The sequence below is a fragment of the Lepidochelys kempii genome, chromosome 9 (genome assembly GCF_965140265.1).
Source record: "Lepidochelys kempii isolate rLepKem1 chromosome 9, rLepKem1.hap2, whole genome shotgun sequence".
In the NCBI taxonomy this organism is placed as follows: Eukaryota; Metazoa; Chordata; order Testudines; family Cheloniidae; genus Lepidochelys; species Lepidochelys kempii.
Genome location: NC_133264.1, coordinates 76,655,833 through 76,674,973, shown reverse-complemented (window position 1 = coordinate 76,674,973; position 19,141 = coordinate 76,655,833). Strand labels below are relative to the sequence as shown.

Sequence of the window (19,141 nt, the reverse complement as noted above, 5' to 3'; positions counted from 1 at the left end):
ACAGCCCCCAAAGGCACAGGTCACCATATCATCTTTTAGTATCACATCTTAATTAAGAAGAATCCTTATCCCGAGTTTTTAAAACTGGAAAATCAGAACACAGAGAACAAGTCTCAAACTATAACTGGCAACATTTTCTTTTAATTGTGTCTGGTAATTGTTTTGTAAGTACAAAAGCCTTGCCTCTTATACAAAAACAGGCCGGTGTACCTTTTCTTACTATTCGTATTATGTCATCAAAGACAGAACGATGAAATAAGAAATGTTATACATAAATCTTTATTGTACAATACATTGCATGGAACATTTTTCATTAGATATATCTATAGTACTTAATGCATATTTTGAAACACACTCTTAAAATAGGTCCGTGCAAACACACTTATACAATGACACCACTGACAACACCATATAAATAGCTTGAGACACAGCTGTAACACTTTACATTACACCTAAAGAACACGTTCTTCAGAACACAACAATGTAGACCACTCTTAATTTACAATATTAGAGTAATTTCCTTTATACAGAAAACTGTCAGACTGCATTAAGACCACAAAACTAAACAATTTTTGCTTTAACTACTTGTTTTGCAGATAAGATACTCACTCTTACAAGAGTCTTTATACTGTATGTCTTTTCTAGTATGCCAAGGGCCCTCGGTCCAGTGTCTGCAGCATTCCAGAGAAAGGGAGACTGTTTTTTGTTTCCGTGCATCTGAAGAAGTGGATTTTTTACCCACAAAAGCTCATGCCCAAATAAATCTGTTAGTCTTTAAGGTACCACTGGACTCCTCGTTGTAACTGTTCAGAGCACTTCTCCTTCCTTCTTGGTTAAAAAACACAAAGGTGCTGTCTTAGATATAGGATGAATGACAAAAATCTGCCCCCAACTTATCTTTTAAAGGTAACGTGCCTAGCCTTCATCTGTACAGTTATCTAACAAGACACCGGCATGGTTTACCTTAAGTATAGTAAACCATCTTCTATCTTTTTCTTTTTTGTGTAGTTTTCCTTTATGATCTTTCCAGAGGTCTTGGGTTTTATCTTTTCCACAGCAAGATGTGCAGCCAGGAATCACCCCTTTTTGGGGGGCGGGAGGCCATTTTTTTTAAAAATTAAAAATCACTTTATAGCCTCATACATTTACACAGCACTGCCCAAATATAGATGCCACTCCTTCAGTGAGCTCTGAGTGTCTGGACCCCTGCCTACATGCAGAGATCATTGCAGGATCAGGGCCACAGAGCCTTATGTTACTGCAATTATTTATAGGACTAGTCCCATTGAAATAAAGCCTACAGCGTGAGCCACATTTCAAAGCTTTTTATTATGTGAGCATTATATGACAGGTTACTACCTTAAGTTATGCTTTAACTTCTATGTGCGCTGATACGATTTATAAATCTGTTTTATTTGGAAAGTTGGAACACTGTAAGTTTATATTCACAATGGCAGCCCAAACAGAAGTTAGTATAATTGGAAAAAAATGTTTTCACTGTGAATTAAAAGCAAACAGATTTCTGTCTGAGGGAGGCTGGGATATCGGTGTGTATCACACCTATAAATCAAGCAGAAAACACACCTGATGTCCTTCAGTTTGGTTCCTCTGGGACTTGGTTCCTCTAATCCTGGAATATATCGCCACTTTCCTTGACCCAGCAAAAAAGGAAGTGACACATAAAGCAAGAAAGTGAGGTGAGACTAGTCAGCTATGAAGCAGAGAGCAGCTGGGTCCAGTTTTATAAGGGGTTACTTGGGGCGCAGAAACTGCAGTTCAGCTACCAGCTGTTCAGGCTCTCCCTGCTTATAAAAGCCTCCCCCGTGGGAGTACAAAGAGGAACAGTATTAATAGTGGTTGTGTCTGGAGAGACGTTCTCGTCTATAATCTTTTTTTCTGCTTAGTAGAGGAACTTCCTTATAGTACAATGTTTTTCCTAGGTTCTCAAGGTACATTCAATTTGCTTAATCTGGGATTCCACCTCAGAATGCTTCTAGCCTTGGGACTGCCTAATTTACTAACCTGCAGGCATGCGATGTGCTGACAAAATTTTAATAAGCAGCTTTTCCTGGGGCTGTGGTAAATACTGTGTACGTGGATAGTATGTTTGGAGTGAAGGGTGGGAGGGACTTCAGAATCTATTCCTTAGTTTTCCCTTTTAACCAAAAACATTTTCTCATCGCTATGATCCAGGAAGGTGGCAGTATCATTTGGCAAAACGTTTTCTTTTCACAGTTATTGGTGAAATCCTGGTCCTATCCAAATCAATAGCAAATGTCCCGTTGACTGCAAATTTGCAACAGAGCCAGGCTTACACCTTATATGTCTGACTTATTTCCAATTCAAAGTGGAGTAGATCAAAGCACACTGGGGAACTTTTAGGGAGTGGTATCAGAGTCCACATGGACAGTTAGGGGACTGTAGATTTATACCCCAGCTTGCTGCACACTAACTGTTCATCTAGACAAGCCCTGAGGCTCAGGGATAAGTCACTTGTGGGCAGTAATGAGGCTCAGGGATAAGTCATTTGTGGGCGGTGATGATTTAAGGTTATTCAGAGACTGTGTACATTGCCCCTGAGGCAAGGGAAATCACTCCAAGCCTCTCTGGAGTTTGGTGGCAGAATTTTAAGTTTCAGAGTAGCAGCCGTGTTAGTCTGTATTCACAAAGAAAAGGAGTACTTGTGGTACCTTATGCATCCGATGAAGTGAGCTGTAGCTCACGAAAGCTTAAGCTCAAATAAATTGGTTAGTCTCCAAGGTGCCACAAGTCCTCCTTTTTTTTTGAGAATTTTAAGTGTGTATTTCACTGCTTAAGTCTTGGACAGCAGTAGCCTCTGCATTTCCACTCTTATTGATATTTCTATTCTATTTTAATTGTGTTAAAAAAAAGATATTTTAACATTAAAATTAAGGTTGTTCAATGAAATACCTGGCAGGAGGGGTGCCACAGGAGCTTTGGAAAGCTCTTGTAGCTGACAGGAACCCAAAGAAAGAAAGGAGAGAAGGTCTCTCATGCTTCCATGCCTCGAGCAGGCAAAATTCAGCTTGAGACCAGCATGTCCTGCGTGGTCAGAATAGAGTGGAGTGGCAGGAGAGAACAGTGCCAACCCAAAATACTACATTACTGGAACCCCGCCCCTGGTCAGAGGAAGCCAGAAAGTCCTCCTGCTAATCAGCATTAATTTGAAGGCTGGGACATGTCATGGATAAGGAAAGACATGGGAGCTGCAAGGAGGAAATGTGGAGTTTTGGTGCTCATCCTCCCAGCCTCTAATAACTGAGCAAAAATACAATATGGAAAATTTCAGAGTAACAGCCGTGTTAGTCTGTATTCGCAAAAAGAAAAGGAGTACTGCCACAAGTACTCCTTTTCAATATGGAAAATGTACCTAATGACTTACTGCTGTTTAATATTACTTCCAGGAATGCTCCCAAAGCTACATAGGCAACTTAGAATAACCCTGCTCTGTTCAGCCCTCTTTTACAATGCCACTTTATGGTGGAAAACACTTCAAAGAGGAGCTAGGGTGGGAAGGTGGGTGGGGTTCAACTCTGTATCTTGAATTTTAAATATGCCTTTCCAACCCACCCACCCCAGCCCCGCAAAGCCTGACTGATGCATAGCTTAATATTCATAGAATCATAGGACTGGAAGGGACATTGAGAGGTCATCTAGCCCAGTCCCCTGCACTCATGACAGGAATAAGTATTATATAAACACCTGACAGGTGTTTGTCTAACCTGTTCTTAAAAAACTGCAGAAAGAGATTCAACAATCTCCCTAGGCAATGTATTCCAGTGCTTAACTACCCTGACAGTTAGGAAGTTTTTTCTAATGTCCATCCTAAACTTCTCTTGCTGCAATTTAAGCCCATTGCTTCTTGTCCTAGCCTCAGAGGTCAAGGACTCATATTTAGCTTGTGATCCACTATGACCCCCCAGATCCCTTTCCACAGTACTCCTTCCTAAGCAGTCAGTTCCCATTTTGTATGTAAGCAGCCACTGGCTTCAAGGAGACTACTCATGTTTTTAGGGTTCAATTGGTGCAGGACTGGGGCCAAAGTGTTTGTTTGGGAGGCACATACCAGAACTATATCTCGGGATTTACTTGTAAAATTCAGATAGACAGCAAGCCATTCAAAGGTCTTGTAGCTGTGAACTGAGGTAACTGGTGTGTTGTAATATATTTGCAAAAGGGAACTCAAATTACAGGAAATGTATAGGCAAGAGTGGGGAGGAGGGGGGACAAATACAGTTCCTGTATGGGAAGATATAGGCTCAGATCCTCTAGTATGGTGTGGCTCTTTGTGTTGCTCTGCCAGTTTATAGTGTACATAAAGCTTGCATAAATGGTCACATGAGGATTACTTCTGCATAGGGTTTTCATCTGGTGATGCAGAGCCAGTGTAGTAGCTCCTATGCCATCCCCTAATGGCTGGGGTTTCCCTAATCCCAGGCTGCAGGATCAGTTCCTTGGGGTTGTTAGTAGCTAGTACAAGTTAGAACAGTCCTTAGGCTGCTCTAAGTTACACCAAAAGATGGGCCTGCCACATAACTGGTCCACAACTGGGGAAGTGTAAAGATGGCTTAAAGTCATCTGTGCACACGCCCTTCTGAATTAGGTGGTGACAATCAATGATCTATGCCACTGAAAGTTAAAAGCCAGGGCAATAAATAACTGGGAATAGGGAAGAAATTTTCCTGTGAAATCAGTGTCTGTTTTGGGATTCAGTGCATACTCTCCCACTTTGCATAAGTTCCATCAACTTCTATCTTGGCAAATATTTACATTTCCCACTGGCTCAGTGACTAATGGCCTTTGTAGACTTGCCTCATGACCTTATCTGGGATTTGAAGAGTTTGTTTGCATGAATTTACCAGCCGGCAAATGTTTTCCTGCTGCTCTGATGTAACTTGTTTAGTGGTGGTGGTGGTGGTGTGGGGGGCGGAATATATATGTCTTCTGAGCACGTATTCAGAATATCCATGCACATTTCAGCCCTGTTTGCTTTGAGTATCTTGGAATTTAAAATTACCCTCAGAATGCTCCACAGTACGATCAGATAAACCCCTAAACGGCAGCCAGAGGGGTGTCTGGTCAGAAAGGAATGAGTAGAAGCAGGTCCCTTTGGATTTTTGTCTCTATTTAACTTTGATGAAGATGCATTTGTTTTGTTCATTTCTCCTGCAGGAGTTCTGCAATCATGGGTGTCCCACTGTGAGCTTATTTCTACTGCAGCGCCACTCAAAAAACTTTACAAAGGAGGTACAGCTACACTACACATCAAGCTTGTCTATGGCTTTCTTGAAATGCCTCCTCGTCTTTCTCCTTTAATGATAACTTTTTCCTGGGTCCCTGTATCACACTGGAGGAGGAAGCCTTTCTAAATGTGGAAAGTCTCCTCCGAAAGTTGCCCCCTGAAAAGAAATACAGGAGTGGGTCAAAGCAGCAGTTTGAAGCTGCCAAGGATAGGGTTATAACTACTAATTTCTGCATGAAAAGGATGTCTTCACAGCTGGAGTCTTTCCTCTTCAGGAAGTGAAGGTGGATTGTGCGCTGAATATGGTAAGGTGTGAAGCTGACCAGGAAGGCAGCTGTTACAATGATTATCATCCAGATGGCCTTCTTACGAGTAGACTGATTCTTCTTCAGTGAATTCTTCAGTAAGGTCCTTATGATCATGGCATAACAGATTGTTATGACACTAAAGGGGATAATGAAGCCTACAAACAGCGCAATATAATGTAGGACCAGCAGACTGGTCATCTGACTACTTTTTGGAGGTTCAAAGCACTTTGTCTTGTTACCTTCTTGGTAAGACCCACTCAGTAAAAAAGGAGAACTTGTCAGTGTGACAAAAATCCAAATGCTCATACATGCCAGTCTGGACTTTTTCTCAGTTACCAAATTGAGATTCTGGACGGGGAAAACTATGGCTATGCAGCGAGAGAAGCTCATGGCTGTCATGAATAAAATGCTACAGTACAGGTTGACGTAGAATGCATAGGAACTAACTCTGCATAAGAAGTCACCAAAGAACCAGTTGCCTCTGTGAACGTAATACACTACTCGAAGAGGCAGGGTGCATACACACAGGAGGTCTGACACTGCAAGATTCAGCATGTAGATCTGAAAGGCTGTCTTCTGCTGGTACGTTTTTATGAGGACACACAGTACAAAGCCATTTCCAACGAAGCCTAGAATCGCAATCATGGAGTACAACGTGGAGTACACTTTATTTCGGAAGTCGTCAATGGTCAAAGGGCACGTCAAGTTGTCGCCAGACAATACGGTCGTATTTCCTGAGGTATCCATGGGCTCTGCCTGAGAGGTATCACCTTGAGACCTACAGTCTAAAGATGAAAAATAAAAGTGAGTTTTATAAAGCAGTACATCAAAATATAACACAATTATTAAATGGAAAAGACAGAAAGGTGGGTTTTTTGTTTGTTTTTTGGGGTTGGGCTTGGAAGGCTCATATTGAGCTAATATTTCAAATATCTGATGGCATAACTATCCCCACAAAAGGCAGGATCAATGTTCTTAAACCCAGAGAATTCTTATTATAAACATAAAGGGTGAGATTTTCAAAATTCCTCAGCATTGGCTGGACTCTTCTCCCATTGAAATCAATTGGAGTTTTGCCATTGACCGCGAAGGGAGTTAGCCCAACACTGAGAACTTCTGAAAATCCCATGCTAATTTCTCGTAACTCATTCATTCTGAAGTAAAATAAAAGCAAATAAAAGAACAAAACAAAAATCCCCACTGGTGCTACCACTGGTTCCAAACTAGCAGTAGTACTGGTTGGAACTGCAACGCAGACAACTTTATTGGCTTCCGAGTTCTAACTTCCATGTTAGTTAAAAGGGGGAGAAGGAAATATCTGACAGCAGTATAATCACTGGTCAGCAAATATAGAACTTTAAAATGTATTCAAAAGGGACACCTTTAGCTACTCGCTCCTGTTTTTAATGTGCTCACTCTCTAAATGCCTGGCAAATCCCAGCTCCCTCCACACCATTCCGGAGGCCTTCTTGCATGAGGACAGACCTCAGCAGGAGAAAGCCCATAGGGCAATTTTTGTGTACAAAGTGTACAAAGAAGCCTTTTCTAGTACAGAGAACGATTTAAAAAAATATTTAAAAATAAACTTGAAGACAACTCCAAGGTTGAGGCTGCTCACAGCTAGAATAGATGCTTGTTAGCTGCCAAAATCCTGCACAGGCCTCACTCCATTTAGGGATAATACAAATCCCTCACTCATTTCAGAAGAGCCCTATATGTTAGCCTACCAAAATCCAAAATCTCATAGAATCTCAGGGTTGGAAGGGACCTCAGGAGGTCATCTAGTCCAGGGGAAGGAGACCAAAGCCCTGAGGTAAGTGGGAAAGCGGGAGGAAGCACAGGCAGGAATGTCTGTGAGGGGAGGGCTCCTGCCTCATACTGAGAATGAGGGGCGATCAGCAGGTTATCTCAAGTGCTTATATACGAATGCACAAAGCCTTGGAAACAAGCAGGGAGAACTGGAGGTCCTGGTCAAGGAATTATGACGTGATTGGAATAACAGAGACTTGGTGGGATAACTCACATGACTAGAGTACTGTCATGGATGGTTATAAACTGTTCAGGAAGGATAGGCAGGGCAGAAAAGGTGGGGGAGTAGCACTGTATGTAAGGGAGCAGTATGACTGCTCAGAGCTCCGGTACGAAACTGTAGAAAAACCTGAGTGTCTCTGGATTAAGTTTAGAAGTGTGAGCAACAAGAGTGATGTAGTGGTGGGAGTCTGCTATAGACCACCGGACCAGGGGGATGAGGTAGATGAGGCTTTCTTCCGGCAGCTCGCAGAAGCTACTAGATCGCACGCCCTGGTTCTCATGGGTGACTTTAATTTTCCTGATATCTGCTGGGAGAGCAATACAGCGGTGCATAGACAATCCAGGAAGTTTTTGGAAAGCATAGGGGACAATTTCCTGGTGCAAGTGCTAGAGGAGCCAACTAGGGGGGGAGCTTTTCTTGACCTGCTGCTCACAAACCGGGAAGAATTAGTGGGGGAAGCAAAAGTGGATGGGAATCTGGGAGGCAGTGACCATGAGTTGGTTGAGTTCAGGATCCTGACACAGGGAAGAAAGGTAAGCAGCAGGATACGGACCCTGGACTTCAGGAAAGCAGACTTCGACTCCCTCAGGGAACGGATGGGTAGGATCCCCTGGGGGAATAACATGAAGGGGAAAGGAGTCCAGGAGAGCTGGCTGTATTTCAAGGAATCCCTGTTGAGGTTACAGGGACAAACCATCCCGATGTGTCGAAAGAATAGTAAATATGGCAGGCGACCAGCTTGGCTTAACGGTGAAATCCTAGCGGATCTTAAACATAAAAAAGAAGCTTACAAGAAGTGGAAGGTTGGACATATGACCAGGGAAGAGTATAAAAATATTGCTCGGGCATGTAGGAATGAAATCAGGAGGGCCAAATCGCACCTGGAGCTGCAGCTAGCGAGAGGTATCAAGAGTAACAAGAAGGGTTTCTTCAGGTATGTTGGCAACAAGAAGAAAGCCAAGGAAAGTGTGGGCCCCTTAATGAATGAGGGAGGCAACCTAGTGACAGAGGATGTGGAAAAAGCTAATGTACTCAATGCTTTTTTTGCCTCTGTCTTCACGAACGAGGTCAGCTCCCAGACTGCTGCACTGGGCATCACAACATGGGGAATAGATGGCCAGTCCTCTGTGGAGAAAGAGGTGGTTAGGGACTATTTAGAAAAGCTGGACATGCACAAGTCCCTGGGGCCGGACGAGTTGCATCCGAGAGTGCAAAAGGAATTGTCGGCTGTGATTGCAGAGCCATTGGCCATTATCTTTGAAAACTCGTGGCGAACGGGGGAAGTCCCGGATGACTGGAAAAAGGCTAATGTAGTGCCAATCTTTAAAAAAGGGAAGGAGGAGGATCCTGGGAACTACAGGCCAGTCAGCCTCACCTCAGTCCCTGGAAAAATCATGGAGCAGGTCCTCAAAGAATCAATCCTGAAGCACTTACATGAGAGGAAAGTGATCAGGAACAGTCAGCATGGATTCACCAAGGGAAGGTCATGCCTGACTAATCTAATCGCCTTCTATGATGAGATTACTGGTTCTGTGGATGAAGGGAAAGCAGTGGATGTATTGTTTCTTGACTTTAGCAAAGCTTTTGACACGGTCTCCCACAGTATTCTTGTCAGCAAGTTAAAGAAGTATGGGCTGGATGAATGCACTATAAGGTGGGTAGAAAGTTGGCTAGATTGTCGGGCTCAACGGGTAGTGATCAATGGCTCCATGTCTAGTTGGCAGCTGGTGTCAAGTGGAGTGCCCCAGGGGTCGGTCCTGGGGCCGGTTTTGTTCAATATCTTCATAAATGATCTGGAGGATGGTGTGGATTGCACTCTCAGCAAATTTGCGGATGATACTAAACTGGGAGGAGTGGTAGATATGCTGGAGGGCAGGGATAGGATACAGAGGGACCTAGACAAATTGGAGGATTGGGCCAAAAGAAATCTGATGAGGTTCAATAAGGATAAGTGCAGGGTCCTGCACTTAGGACGGAAGAACCCAATGCACAGCTACAGACTAGGGACCGAATGGCTAGGCAGCAGTTCTGCGGAAAAGGACCTAGGGGTGACAGTGGACGAGAAGCTGGATATGAGTCAGCAGTGTACCCTTGTTGCCAAGAAGGCCAATGGCATTTTGGGATGTATAAGTAGGGGCATAGCAAGCAGATCGAGGGACGTGATCATCCCCCTCTATTCGACATTGGTGAGGCCTCATCTGGAGTACTGTGTCCAGTTTTGGGCCCCACACTACAAGAAGGATGTGGATAAATTGGAGAGAGTCCAGCGAAGGGCAACAAAAATGTTTAGGGGTCTGGAACACATGACTTATGAGGAGAGGCTGAGGGAACTGGGATTGTTTAGTCTGCAGAAGAGAAGAATGAGGGGGGATTTGATAGCTGCTTTCAACTACCTGAGAGGTGGTTCCAGAGAGGATGGTTCTAGACTATTCTCAGTGGTAGAAGAGGACAGGACAAGGAGTAATGGTCTCAAGTTGCAGTGGGGGAGGTTTAGGTTGGATATTAGGAAAAACTTTTTCACTAGGAGGGTGGTGAAACACTGGAATGCGTTACCTAGGGAGGTGGTAGAATCTCCTTCCTTAGAAGTTTTTAAGGTCAGGCTTGACAAAGCCCTGGCTGGGATGATTTAATTGGGGATTGGTCCTGCCTTGAGCAGGGGGTTGGACTAGATGACCTCCTGAGGTCCCTTCCAACCCTGATATTCTATGATTCTATGATTAGTCCAACCCCTGCTCAAAGCAGGCCCAATCCCCAATTTTCGCCCCAGATCCCTAAATGGCCCCCTCAGTGAATGAACTCACAGCCCTGGGTTTAGCAGGCCAATGCTCAAACCACTGAGCTATCCCTCCCCCCCAAATGTGGGAGGAGGGCTTACAATGGGAAGTTAACTATCAGGAAAAGCTTCAGACAACATGGGATGCATTTCTTTAATATTAGTGCTTTCTATAATCTCCCTTTGGTGACTCAGCATTTCTTTTGTTGTAAGATGCTAGCTTTACTCACCAGACTGGGGAATCATCCCATGCCCAAATCAGTTTTTATCCCTGCCTCCAGTCTCCATTCATTGTGCAAACCTCCAAGAAATTCACAATAGAAAAACAGAACTTCCAGTCGGGGCTTTCTATCCGGCCATAACATGTAGGGCTTCCCACCTGCAGTCTCCCTTCCCCAGGAACTACTGCAGGAGACTATCCCTTCCTGCAGCATCTTCCTACAGCTCTTTATAAGAAACAGCTATCCCCTTCTTAGCTGCACTTGATTAGTGAACAGGGCTGGCTGGTCCCAGATCTCTGGCCCTTAAATGGGTGTTACATATGTAAATAGTTCAGATGCTAAAAAGATGATGAGGATGAATTCCATCTAGGTCTGTGATGGGGACTATTGAAAGAGGTGCTATGAAGATAAAGATTTACTCCCCCAAACAAAGAAAAAAACATACATTTTACGCAGCACCATTTAGGAAGTGCACACTAGTGTGGTGCAAGGCGGCATGTAAGGTCAGTCTTCTGAAATCGTCAAGGGAAGTGCTGAGCTCAGGCATTTAATCACTTTTGGTTTCCTTTAATACTGGACAACTTCTGTATCAAATAAATATTTCTTGGGTGACATAATATTAGAAATGCTCAGCAGCAATCTCTGAAGGACATGCTAGCTATCGTGTGTGTGATTTGTAACAAACCCCTCTGTATGCCTGTAGAGGGGCAGGTGAGATTTGGAAGTGGACAAGCAAATATATAGAATGATTTGGTCAGAGCCACTTCCCAGCAGTGGGCAAGAACACATTCTCTCTGACTCAGAGCAGAATAGGCAAATCCCCTATCCCTGCCTAGGTTAGCTTCCTTACACAGACTCTGTTCCTCTTTGTGGGTTTCGTTCAGTTCAATTGCTTTATGTAGAGCAATTTAGAATATCAGGCTGTCTGATATTAGCAGTCGCATTTTATAATGTTTGAAGCAGATGAATAAAAACAAAGAGATACGTCAACCACTTAAAAAAGCCTAGTGTCTTCACTCTCAAGCAAGATGTTTGAGATTACATATGTGAGAAAGAATTAATACATGATGGCATGGTAAGGGTTTATCTGCATGAATTTACTTAGACTGTGAATTTTTTGGGGCAGGGCCTGTCTCTGTTCTGTATTTGTGCAGTGCCTACCACAATGGGGTCGTGTTCCATGACCAGGGTTCCTACGCACTACAGAAATACAATGACGAAATAAACAAATAAATAAACAAAATAAGCAAAATAAATAAATAATGTAAGTTTGGAATGGTCAGATTACTCAGGAGTGGGAAAGGCATCACGGGGTTATGCAGGTGTTCCCAAACGATATAACATTTATAGCATCCTACCCTAACAAGCCCTCTAGATGTGCCAAACATTTTACAGCAAGTCTATTTTTATAAATATTCCGGGAAGTTTTAAAACTTAATTGGGACTACTTTTTGTTTTCCTTCATCTCTGAAACCAGATGCTCTAGTTACCATGAGTTCAACAAAAACTCTAAAAGTGACCTTTAATAGCTTTCCATACATAAAAATATCATGACCTTAAGGTCTGATATCTCAGGATAATCCATGGGTCTTCCCATGGACAGCAGGAGATAGTCTCCCTGTTTAGAGTAGCTCAGTGATGAGTCTGATGGTCTTTGGGGAAGAGGTGCGGCTGCAGTGGTGGGAGAGGCTGTGGATGGAAGGACCTTACAACATGCAAACTTAAATAAGCAAGGGCCATGGGGCTTTCACGGACCTGAGAGGATGTTCACAGTTGCATTTGGATGACAAATCTATCCTGATTTTGGTTGAGAGGATTCTATGTGACACTTTGCACAACTATGCCCTCAACCTGGGACTAATTAAAACCAATTATCTACTGTAGGAAGGATTTCCCTCCCACTATTAGTTCCCTGAGGACCCAATCTCCCCCAGGTGTTGGCTATTATACATAAATTACTGTTTCTGTTATTATCCTTAAGAAGACAAGCAACTAGTCAACAGCAGTTTCTGATCATGCTTTTCTTTTAAAACAGCTGAGCACTGACATTTGTCGGGTTTCTAAATATGATTAAATATTTCCTTTAAAATCACGAGTCATTTGTAAGCGAAACTAAAAACCACTGATGAAATGTGCTGCATTCAAACAAGTAGGCTGATTATAACAAATAAAATATGTGCCAATTCTTGTGTGTATCTGTTGAAAGAATTTATATGCTAGCCGATGATGATTTAGATTAGTTTTGCATCATATGAATTAGGCACATGGAAAGTCTAATTTACAAACATGACCAAATGCCTCTACTGATGTAGTCATAAATAGGAATTTTTAACTAAATCAGTTTGTGTCTACACTTGATGGAGTCTTCAACCAAAACCTTGGATCTGAATAAACCTCAGTTGTGCAGGTGTTCCAAATCTGAGTCCAGATCCAGACATAAAATTTACACATAATCCCCCCCCACCCTTTTTTAAATAGTGGCAGAACCAGAACCCTGGATCCAAACATCCAACCTTGGGTAAAAATTGGACCGAACTTTGTGACTTAGACCAACTGCTTGTTCACATATTGAGGGTATAACAGATCCCTCTCTTTTTATGTTCTTTACACAACGACAATGCATTGAACCATTTATCTATGTACAGCTGCAGCTAACATGGTAGGCATGTAAGCAACCAGAAGGGGGCAGCCACGATTAACCAGAACAAAGTATATGCCAAATTAAAATAACCACCAAAAATTTAGAGAGGATTTAGTTTTGTTATTCTTACTAATTCTTCATATACTGTAGCGTCTAGTGGGTTTTAAATAAATTACACTGGAAAATTGCACTAAAGAATTACATAAACAAGAGACAAACCCAAGTATAAGATGATACTATGGCTGTTTCTAGAATGAGAGTTAAAGCATAATCAACCCTAGGTGTCAATTCTAGTGTTCTTAATGATGTGAGCCAGATTTAATTTTCTCTGAGGAGGAGTATGTGAGCTGCCTGCAAACACTGAACTCAGAAAGCTGCTTTTAAAAATTCCTTATTGTTATATTTTAGCTTAAAGGATAGAGTGAGGGATAGCCAGAACATACAGAACAAATTGAAAACCTTGCTGAGTTATATTGCATAGGTTTGAGTTAGCTTGCAAGATCAGTGTGGTGACTTGTATATTTTTCTTTCTGTTTGCAGGATCAGGCCCACAGTGTATCATGTTTATTTTATAGTCTATTTTTTATAATGTTGTCTCTGGTTGGATTGTCTAGGTCAGCAGTTCCCAGTCTATGGGTCATGAGTCATGACCCCAAGTGGGTTCACGCCAAAATGGTGGCTTCCATGCTGTCTGGGGTTGCAGGTAGCAACAAAGTCTGGAAATAGGATTATGCAGGCAAAAAGTTTGGGAACCGGTGATCTAGAACCTGATCCTGCCTCCCTGAGGTCCACGGGAACTTTGCCATTGACAGGGTTACAAACTCTCATGATCTTATTTCAAGTCTCAACATATTTGGTGTAATTCATGAAACCTCAGCTGCTGGAATAAAGAGATTGCATGAGAAACTCATCTATCTTGAAAAAAGCTGGAAGTTTCTAGCCCTCATGGGTTGCAGAGAAAAGTTTGAAAGTGTGAAACAAGGTCTCAGAAGTCAGAAGACAAAGAAAAAGAACCCCAAAGGTATTATTTTTAAAAATCTCCTGATTTTTAAGGCAATAATGATCTTTTGGGAGCCTCAGCTCATGAATTCTGAACTGTTGAGGTTGGTAATAATGTGGTTGACTTCACTCTGTGAAGGATAAAGCCCCTAGTTCCTCTAGCCTTCAGTTCTGAACCTGCAACCACTTACGCACGTTCATAACTTTTCTCAGGAGAGTTCAGTGGGACTATTTGTGTGCAAAATTACTCGTGTGCAAGTGATTGCAGGGTGGCAGCAATAGAGGAGGATTTCCATTTCAGTTATGTGAGCCTTTTGGCTATTAGATTTTTAATTAAGTCTCTTTCTTTTGCCCACTAGTTTGGCCAAAGCTGAGGGACTCTAATACAAGTAAGTTTGGGTAATGTGGGTTGTGTGTGTTCTGCCTTTGTAATCTCCTCCCCAAAGCGTTTTACTGCACCATGCAGTCAGTAAGCAGAAGTGTGCCAGTCCCTAGCACCTGTGACTAAGTTTGATGCCCATAGCAGAAAAGAGAGAATGGCAGTGAAATGTTAGGTGCATTGTAGTGCCTGTGAAAGGTGCTGGATTGAAAGTGCTGGAGGTTGAGGTCATCTGTTTACCCCAAAACAGACACACAGGCAATGGCAATATAGGGTCCCCACACTGCCCTATCAATTAGCTTTAATTCTGAACCAGAGGGACCAGCCCTAGGCTTTAGACAGCAATGAATTTTCTATGCTTATTGACTGCTTGAGCTCTTTACTATGGCCTTGTCTACACTGGGGATTTGCCTTGATTTCAGCTCCCAGTGTAGCTACGCCAGTGCAAACTCCCAGTGTAGACAGGCAAAGACTCTATAAGCCATAATTTGCACCTGTGCATTTTACAACCATTTCAGTTAGGGGTAAACTTTCCCAGGGCAAATAGAGGCTTTGCATTCTACACTAGAAGTTTGCACTACCGCAGTTACATTGGTGGCTGGCCACCAATGGCTGAAATTGGGGCAAATTCCCAGTGTGGACAAGGACTAAGCGTGCCAGCGAAACTTTCAAATGGTGGTGGCGGCGTTCTGATGTGGAAATCTATTTACTAAAAAGCTGTTAAAGGACAGCTCTCAGTCATAGCTAATCGGGGGCTGGATTCAAGCCAAGCTACATGAGAAATGCTTCATCTTCTATTACCAGTCCCATGGATCATCTAGTCTGCCCGCATCTGCTCTTTCTGTTAGTGTCCAACGTCCATGAAATTTTCTGTCATATTGATTAGGAGCAGATGATCAGCTGTGGGTTCTTTTTAAAAAGTAGGAAAAATTTTATGCTGAAGTATACTTTTGTTATGGTTTCAAGTATCGGGGGTAGCCGTGTTAGTCTGTATCCATAAAAACAACAAGGAGTCCGGTGGCACCTTAAAGACTAACAGATTTATTTGGGCATAAGCTTTAAGGTACCACTGGACTCCTTGTTGTTTTTGTTATGGTTCTGTGCTACTCCTAGGTAAATCTATATGCTATCTGTGGAGCTGTTAACTTTTGAGGAGATATGGTTTGAAAAGGTCACCAACGTTTTTCATCTTGTGTGTTTTGTATTTTCCTTGCAAATAAAGATATGTGGAACCACAGAATCGTAGAAGTGTAGGATTGAAAGGGACCTCAGTAGGTCATCTAGTCCAGTCCCCTGCACTCAAGGCAGGACTACATAACTAGACCATTCTTGACAGGTGTTTGTCTAACCTGTTCTTAAAAACCTCCACTGACAGAGATTCCACAACCTCACTAGGCAATTTGTTCCAGTGCTTACCTACTCTGACAGGAAGGTTTCAGAGTAACAGCCGTGTTAGTCTGTATTTGCAAAAAGAAAAGGAGTACTTGTGGAACCTGAGAGACTAACCAATTTATTTGAGCATAAGCTTTCGTGAGCTACAGCTCACTTCATCGGATGCATACTGTGGAAAGTTTAGAAGATCTTATTATATACACACAAAGCATGAAAAAAATACCTCCTCCCACCCCTCTCTATTTTTTTCATGCTTTGTGTGTATATAATAAGATCTTCTAAACTTTCCACAGTATGCATCCGATGAAGTGAGCTGTAGCTCACGAAAGCTTATGCTCAAATAAATTGGTTAGTCTCTAAGGTGCCACAAGTACTCCTTTTCCTTCTGACAGGAAGATTTTCCTATTGTCCAACCTAAACCTCCCTTGCTGCAATTTAAGCCCATTGCTTCTTGTCCTATCCTAAGAGGTTAACAAGAAAATTCCCCCCCCCCCTTCCTTATAATAATCTTGTACTTGAAGACTGTTATTATGTGTGTGTCCCACCCCTTCCCCCTCGGTCAGTTTTCTCTTCTCCAGAGTAAACAAATCCAATTTTTTCAATCTTTCCTCATAGATCTTGTTTTCTAGACTTTAAATCATTTTTGTTGCTCTCCTCTAGACTTTCTCCAATTTATCTACATTTCCTGAAATGTGGTGCCTAGAACTGGATACAATATTCCAGCGGAGGCCTTATCAGCATGGAATAGAGTGGAAGAATTAAGTCTTACCTCTTGCTTACAACACTCCTGCTAATACATCCCCATATGATATTTGATTTTTTTTTTTACCCAACAGTGTTACATTGTTGATTTAGGGCTCCTTTGAGCAGTCTCTTAAACAAAAGTAATTGTCAGATTCTGAGAGACATAGGCTATATAGATTTTCCTTTGCTTCCCAGATAATATGAATTATAACCAATAACAATAAAACTTCATTATCAGTCTTATCCTGATGTATCAATATTTTCTTAAGAGGTAAACATTGCTTTTGTATTTAATTCTGACTTGCAATTTGATAGTATGGTATTTGTAGTCAAGTGAACACTAAAGAAACTCAAAGTCTTAATGTGATACCATTCAAGCTCTCTTGAAGGTCCTGTCTACGTTGGATATTTTCTTTTAAATTTCCCACTGTTGTTACCACCAGTTCAGCTTCACTAGTGATAAAAAAGCTGGGAGTGCTAGTACAGACAAGCCACCAGTGCTTTAACCCCGGACTCTGAAGTAGTGTAGATAACACAGTGGTTAAAATACAGATGGCTGGTGTTCACTTATTGCCTATCTCTTATACAGGAATTTAAATGGCATCAGATAGAGATTTTTGGTTTCTTTAGTATTTGCTTGGTTACAAATACTGTACTTTCAAACTGCCAGCCTTAGTCAAGATTTTTGTTATGACTTGAATAGCTTTCAGCAGGTTGTTTGGAACATTGATGGTCATGAGGCAAATTTTTCAGTCAATACATATAAATTCTTCCCAGATCCAAAGATATGAGCTATGTTCACCCATCCTAATACTAATATTTCTTTTTTTTTTTCTGAGAGGAGGTATTAAAATGATCACTGTAGAATAAATGAGAAACGGTAGGGTTCTTTGGCTGGGGGTAAGTTTAATATTATTATGTAAGCGGAGAGCTTAATGTCCTCAAAAGAGATTTGCCTACTTCTGACCTTCTTGAAAAAACAGCAGACAGTGCTCACCTCCAGAGATGGGAAATGTGCAGCCTGTCCGTCAGTCCAGTAAATGCCTCAAGTGAGGTCCCTAAATCCATAGTTAAGCATCTGAATACAGGTGGCTTGATATTCAGTGGTGCAGATGCCTAACTGGATTTGAGGAACCTCACTTGTAGACACCCAGACTTGAAAGTTTTCTTCCACATCTCAGATTCTTCTACAAATTATCAAAAAGTCTGGCATTACATCTGAGGGAACAGAAAATAACCCCGTCAGTTACTGTAGACAGAGAAACCAGCAAACTTCTAAACTTTGGAAATAAAGCCATGTTTTCTCCTAATTGAAGCTGGGGCAGACACATCCTCCCCCACCCCCGGAAACCCCTGAACAACTTCCCCCTCCACACTATTGAGGGATCCACAGAAAGCCCTAAAATGTTCCTTACTGAAGCTTTGCAAGTGTTCTGCCCCAGGCATACTTCTCCCATTATGACAGGTTTCAGAGTAGCAGCTGTGTTAGTCTGTATCCGCAAAAAGAAAAGGAGTACTTGTGGCACCTTAGAGACTAACAAATTTATTTGAGCATGAGCTTTCGTGGCTCACGAAAGCTTATGGTCAAATAAATCTGTTAGTCTCTATGAGCTGTAGCTCACGAAAGCTTATGCTCAAATAAATTTGTTAGTCTCTAAGGTGCCACAAGTATTCCTTATCTTTCTCCCATTATGTCACTCTAGTTGTATTTTCCAAGTTAAAACATGCAATTTTCTAAATAATTTATGAAAAAAGCCTAACTATAGGTTGCAAAATCAGGCTGACGAGAGGAGATAAGACTCTCCTGCCACTTCTGCAATTCTCATTGTACCTAGCAATCTGCAGTATTAAAGACATGGAAAGAATCTTTGCAACCAGCATTTAAACATCAGATCAACTTACTTTTTAAGTCTCCAACTTGACACACAGGATCTTCTCACTGTTTTCACCCTTAGAAGTAAATGAAAGGTTCTGGGGAAGTCTAAGTTCAGTATTTTCTTCCCAGATCTGTCTAGGGCTGGCTTCAGTAACAAGCTGGTTATACCAGAGCATATGCTAAGAGCACACAGACTATTTGCATTTTCTTTGGTGGTTTAAAAAAGCCTCTGTAACGATCCTCCCTTAAGGCAGCTCTTTGCTGTGAGAGGAGGCAGCATGTGGCTATTGGCTAATGCTCAAAGGGGAAGAAGAGAACAGCCCACAAATATCTAAATATTTGCAGTTAAGTGAAAGTCACGTCATGACATTTTTGGGGTATGGATGGGGAAATAAAAACAAAAAAAGGAGAGAGAGAGGCTTGCAAGTGCATCTGACTCTTCTCGGCTCCAAGGTCTCCCAGCTGCAGGAACTCTATGGAGCTGAGACCTCTCCTGCTTTAAAAGAAGAACAG

The 19,141-nt window shown here is 42.1% G+C and overlaps 1 protein-coding gene across 3 annotated transcripts; it reads right to left on the bottom strand.

Annotated features, from left to right (window-relative positions):
* Positions 1-320: 320 nt before the first annotated feature.
* CYSLTR1 (cysteinyl leukotriene receptor 1) lies at positions 321-19,082 on the bottom strand. 3 transcript variants are annotated; one of them, XM_073360945.1, is made up of 2 exons: positions 18,655-19,082; positions 321-6,356 (listed from the first exon to the last, which is right to left on the bottom strand). In XM_073360945.1, exon 2 carries the CDS (start codon positions 6,316-6,318, stop codon positions 5,287-5,289), a length of 1,032 nt encoding a protein of 343 aa, XP_073217046.1. In that variant the 5' UTR covers positions 6,319-6,356; positions 18,655-19,082; the 3' UTR covers positions 321-5,286. The 3 variants fall into 3 exon arrangements, 2 of the variants coding, with proteins under 2 accessions (XP_073217046.1, XP_073217047.1); XM_073360946.1 differs by lacking the exon at positions 18,655-19,082 and adding an exon at positions 17,750-17,800; XR_012160947.1 differs by lacking the exon at positions 321-6,356 and adding an exon at positions 17,794-17,970.
* Positions 19,083-19,141: the final 59 nt, after the last annotated feature.

Excerpts from the sequence above, each read along its gene's own strand:
- CYSLTR1 (XM_073360945.1), bottom strand. The coding sequence starts at position 6,318 with ATGGATACCTCAGGAAATACGACCGTATTGTCTGGCGACAACTTGACG.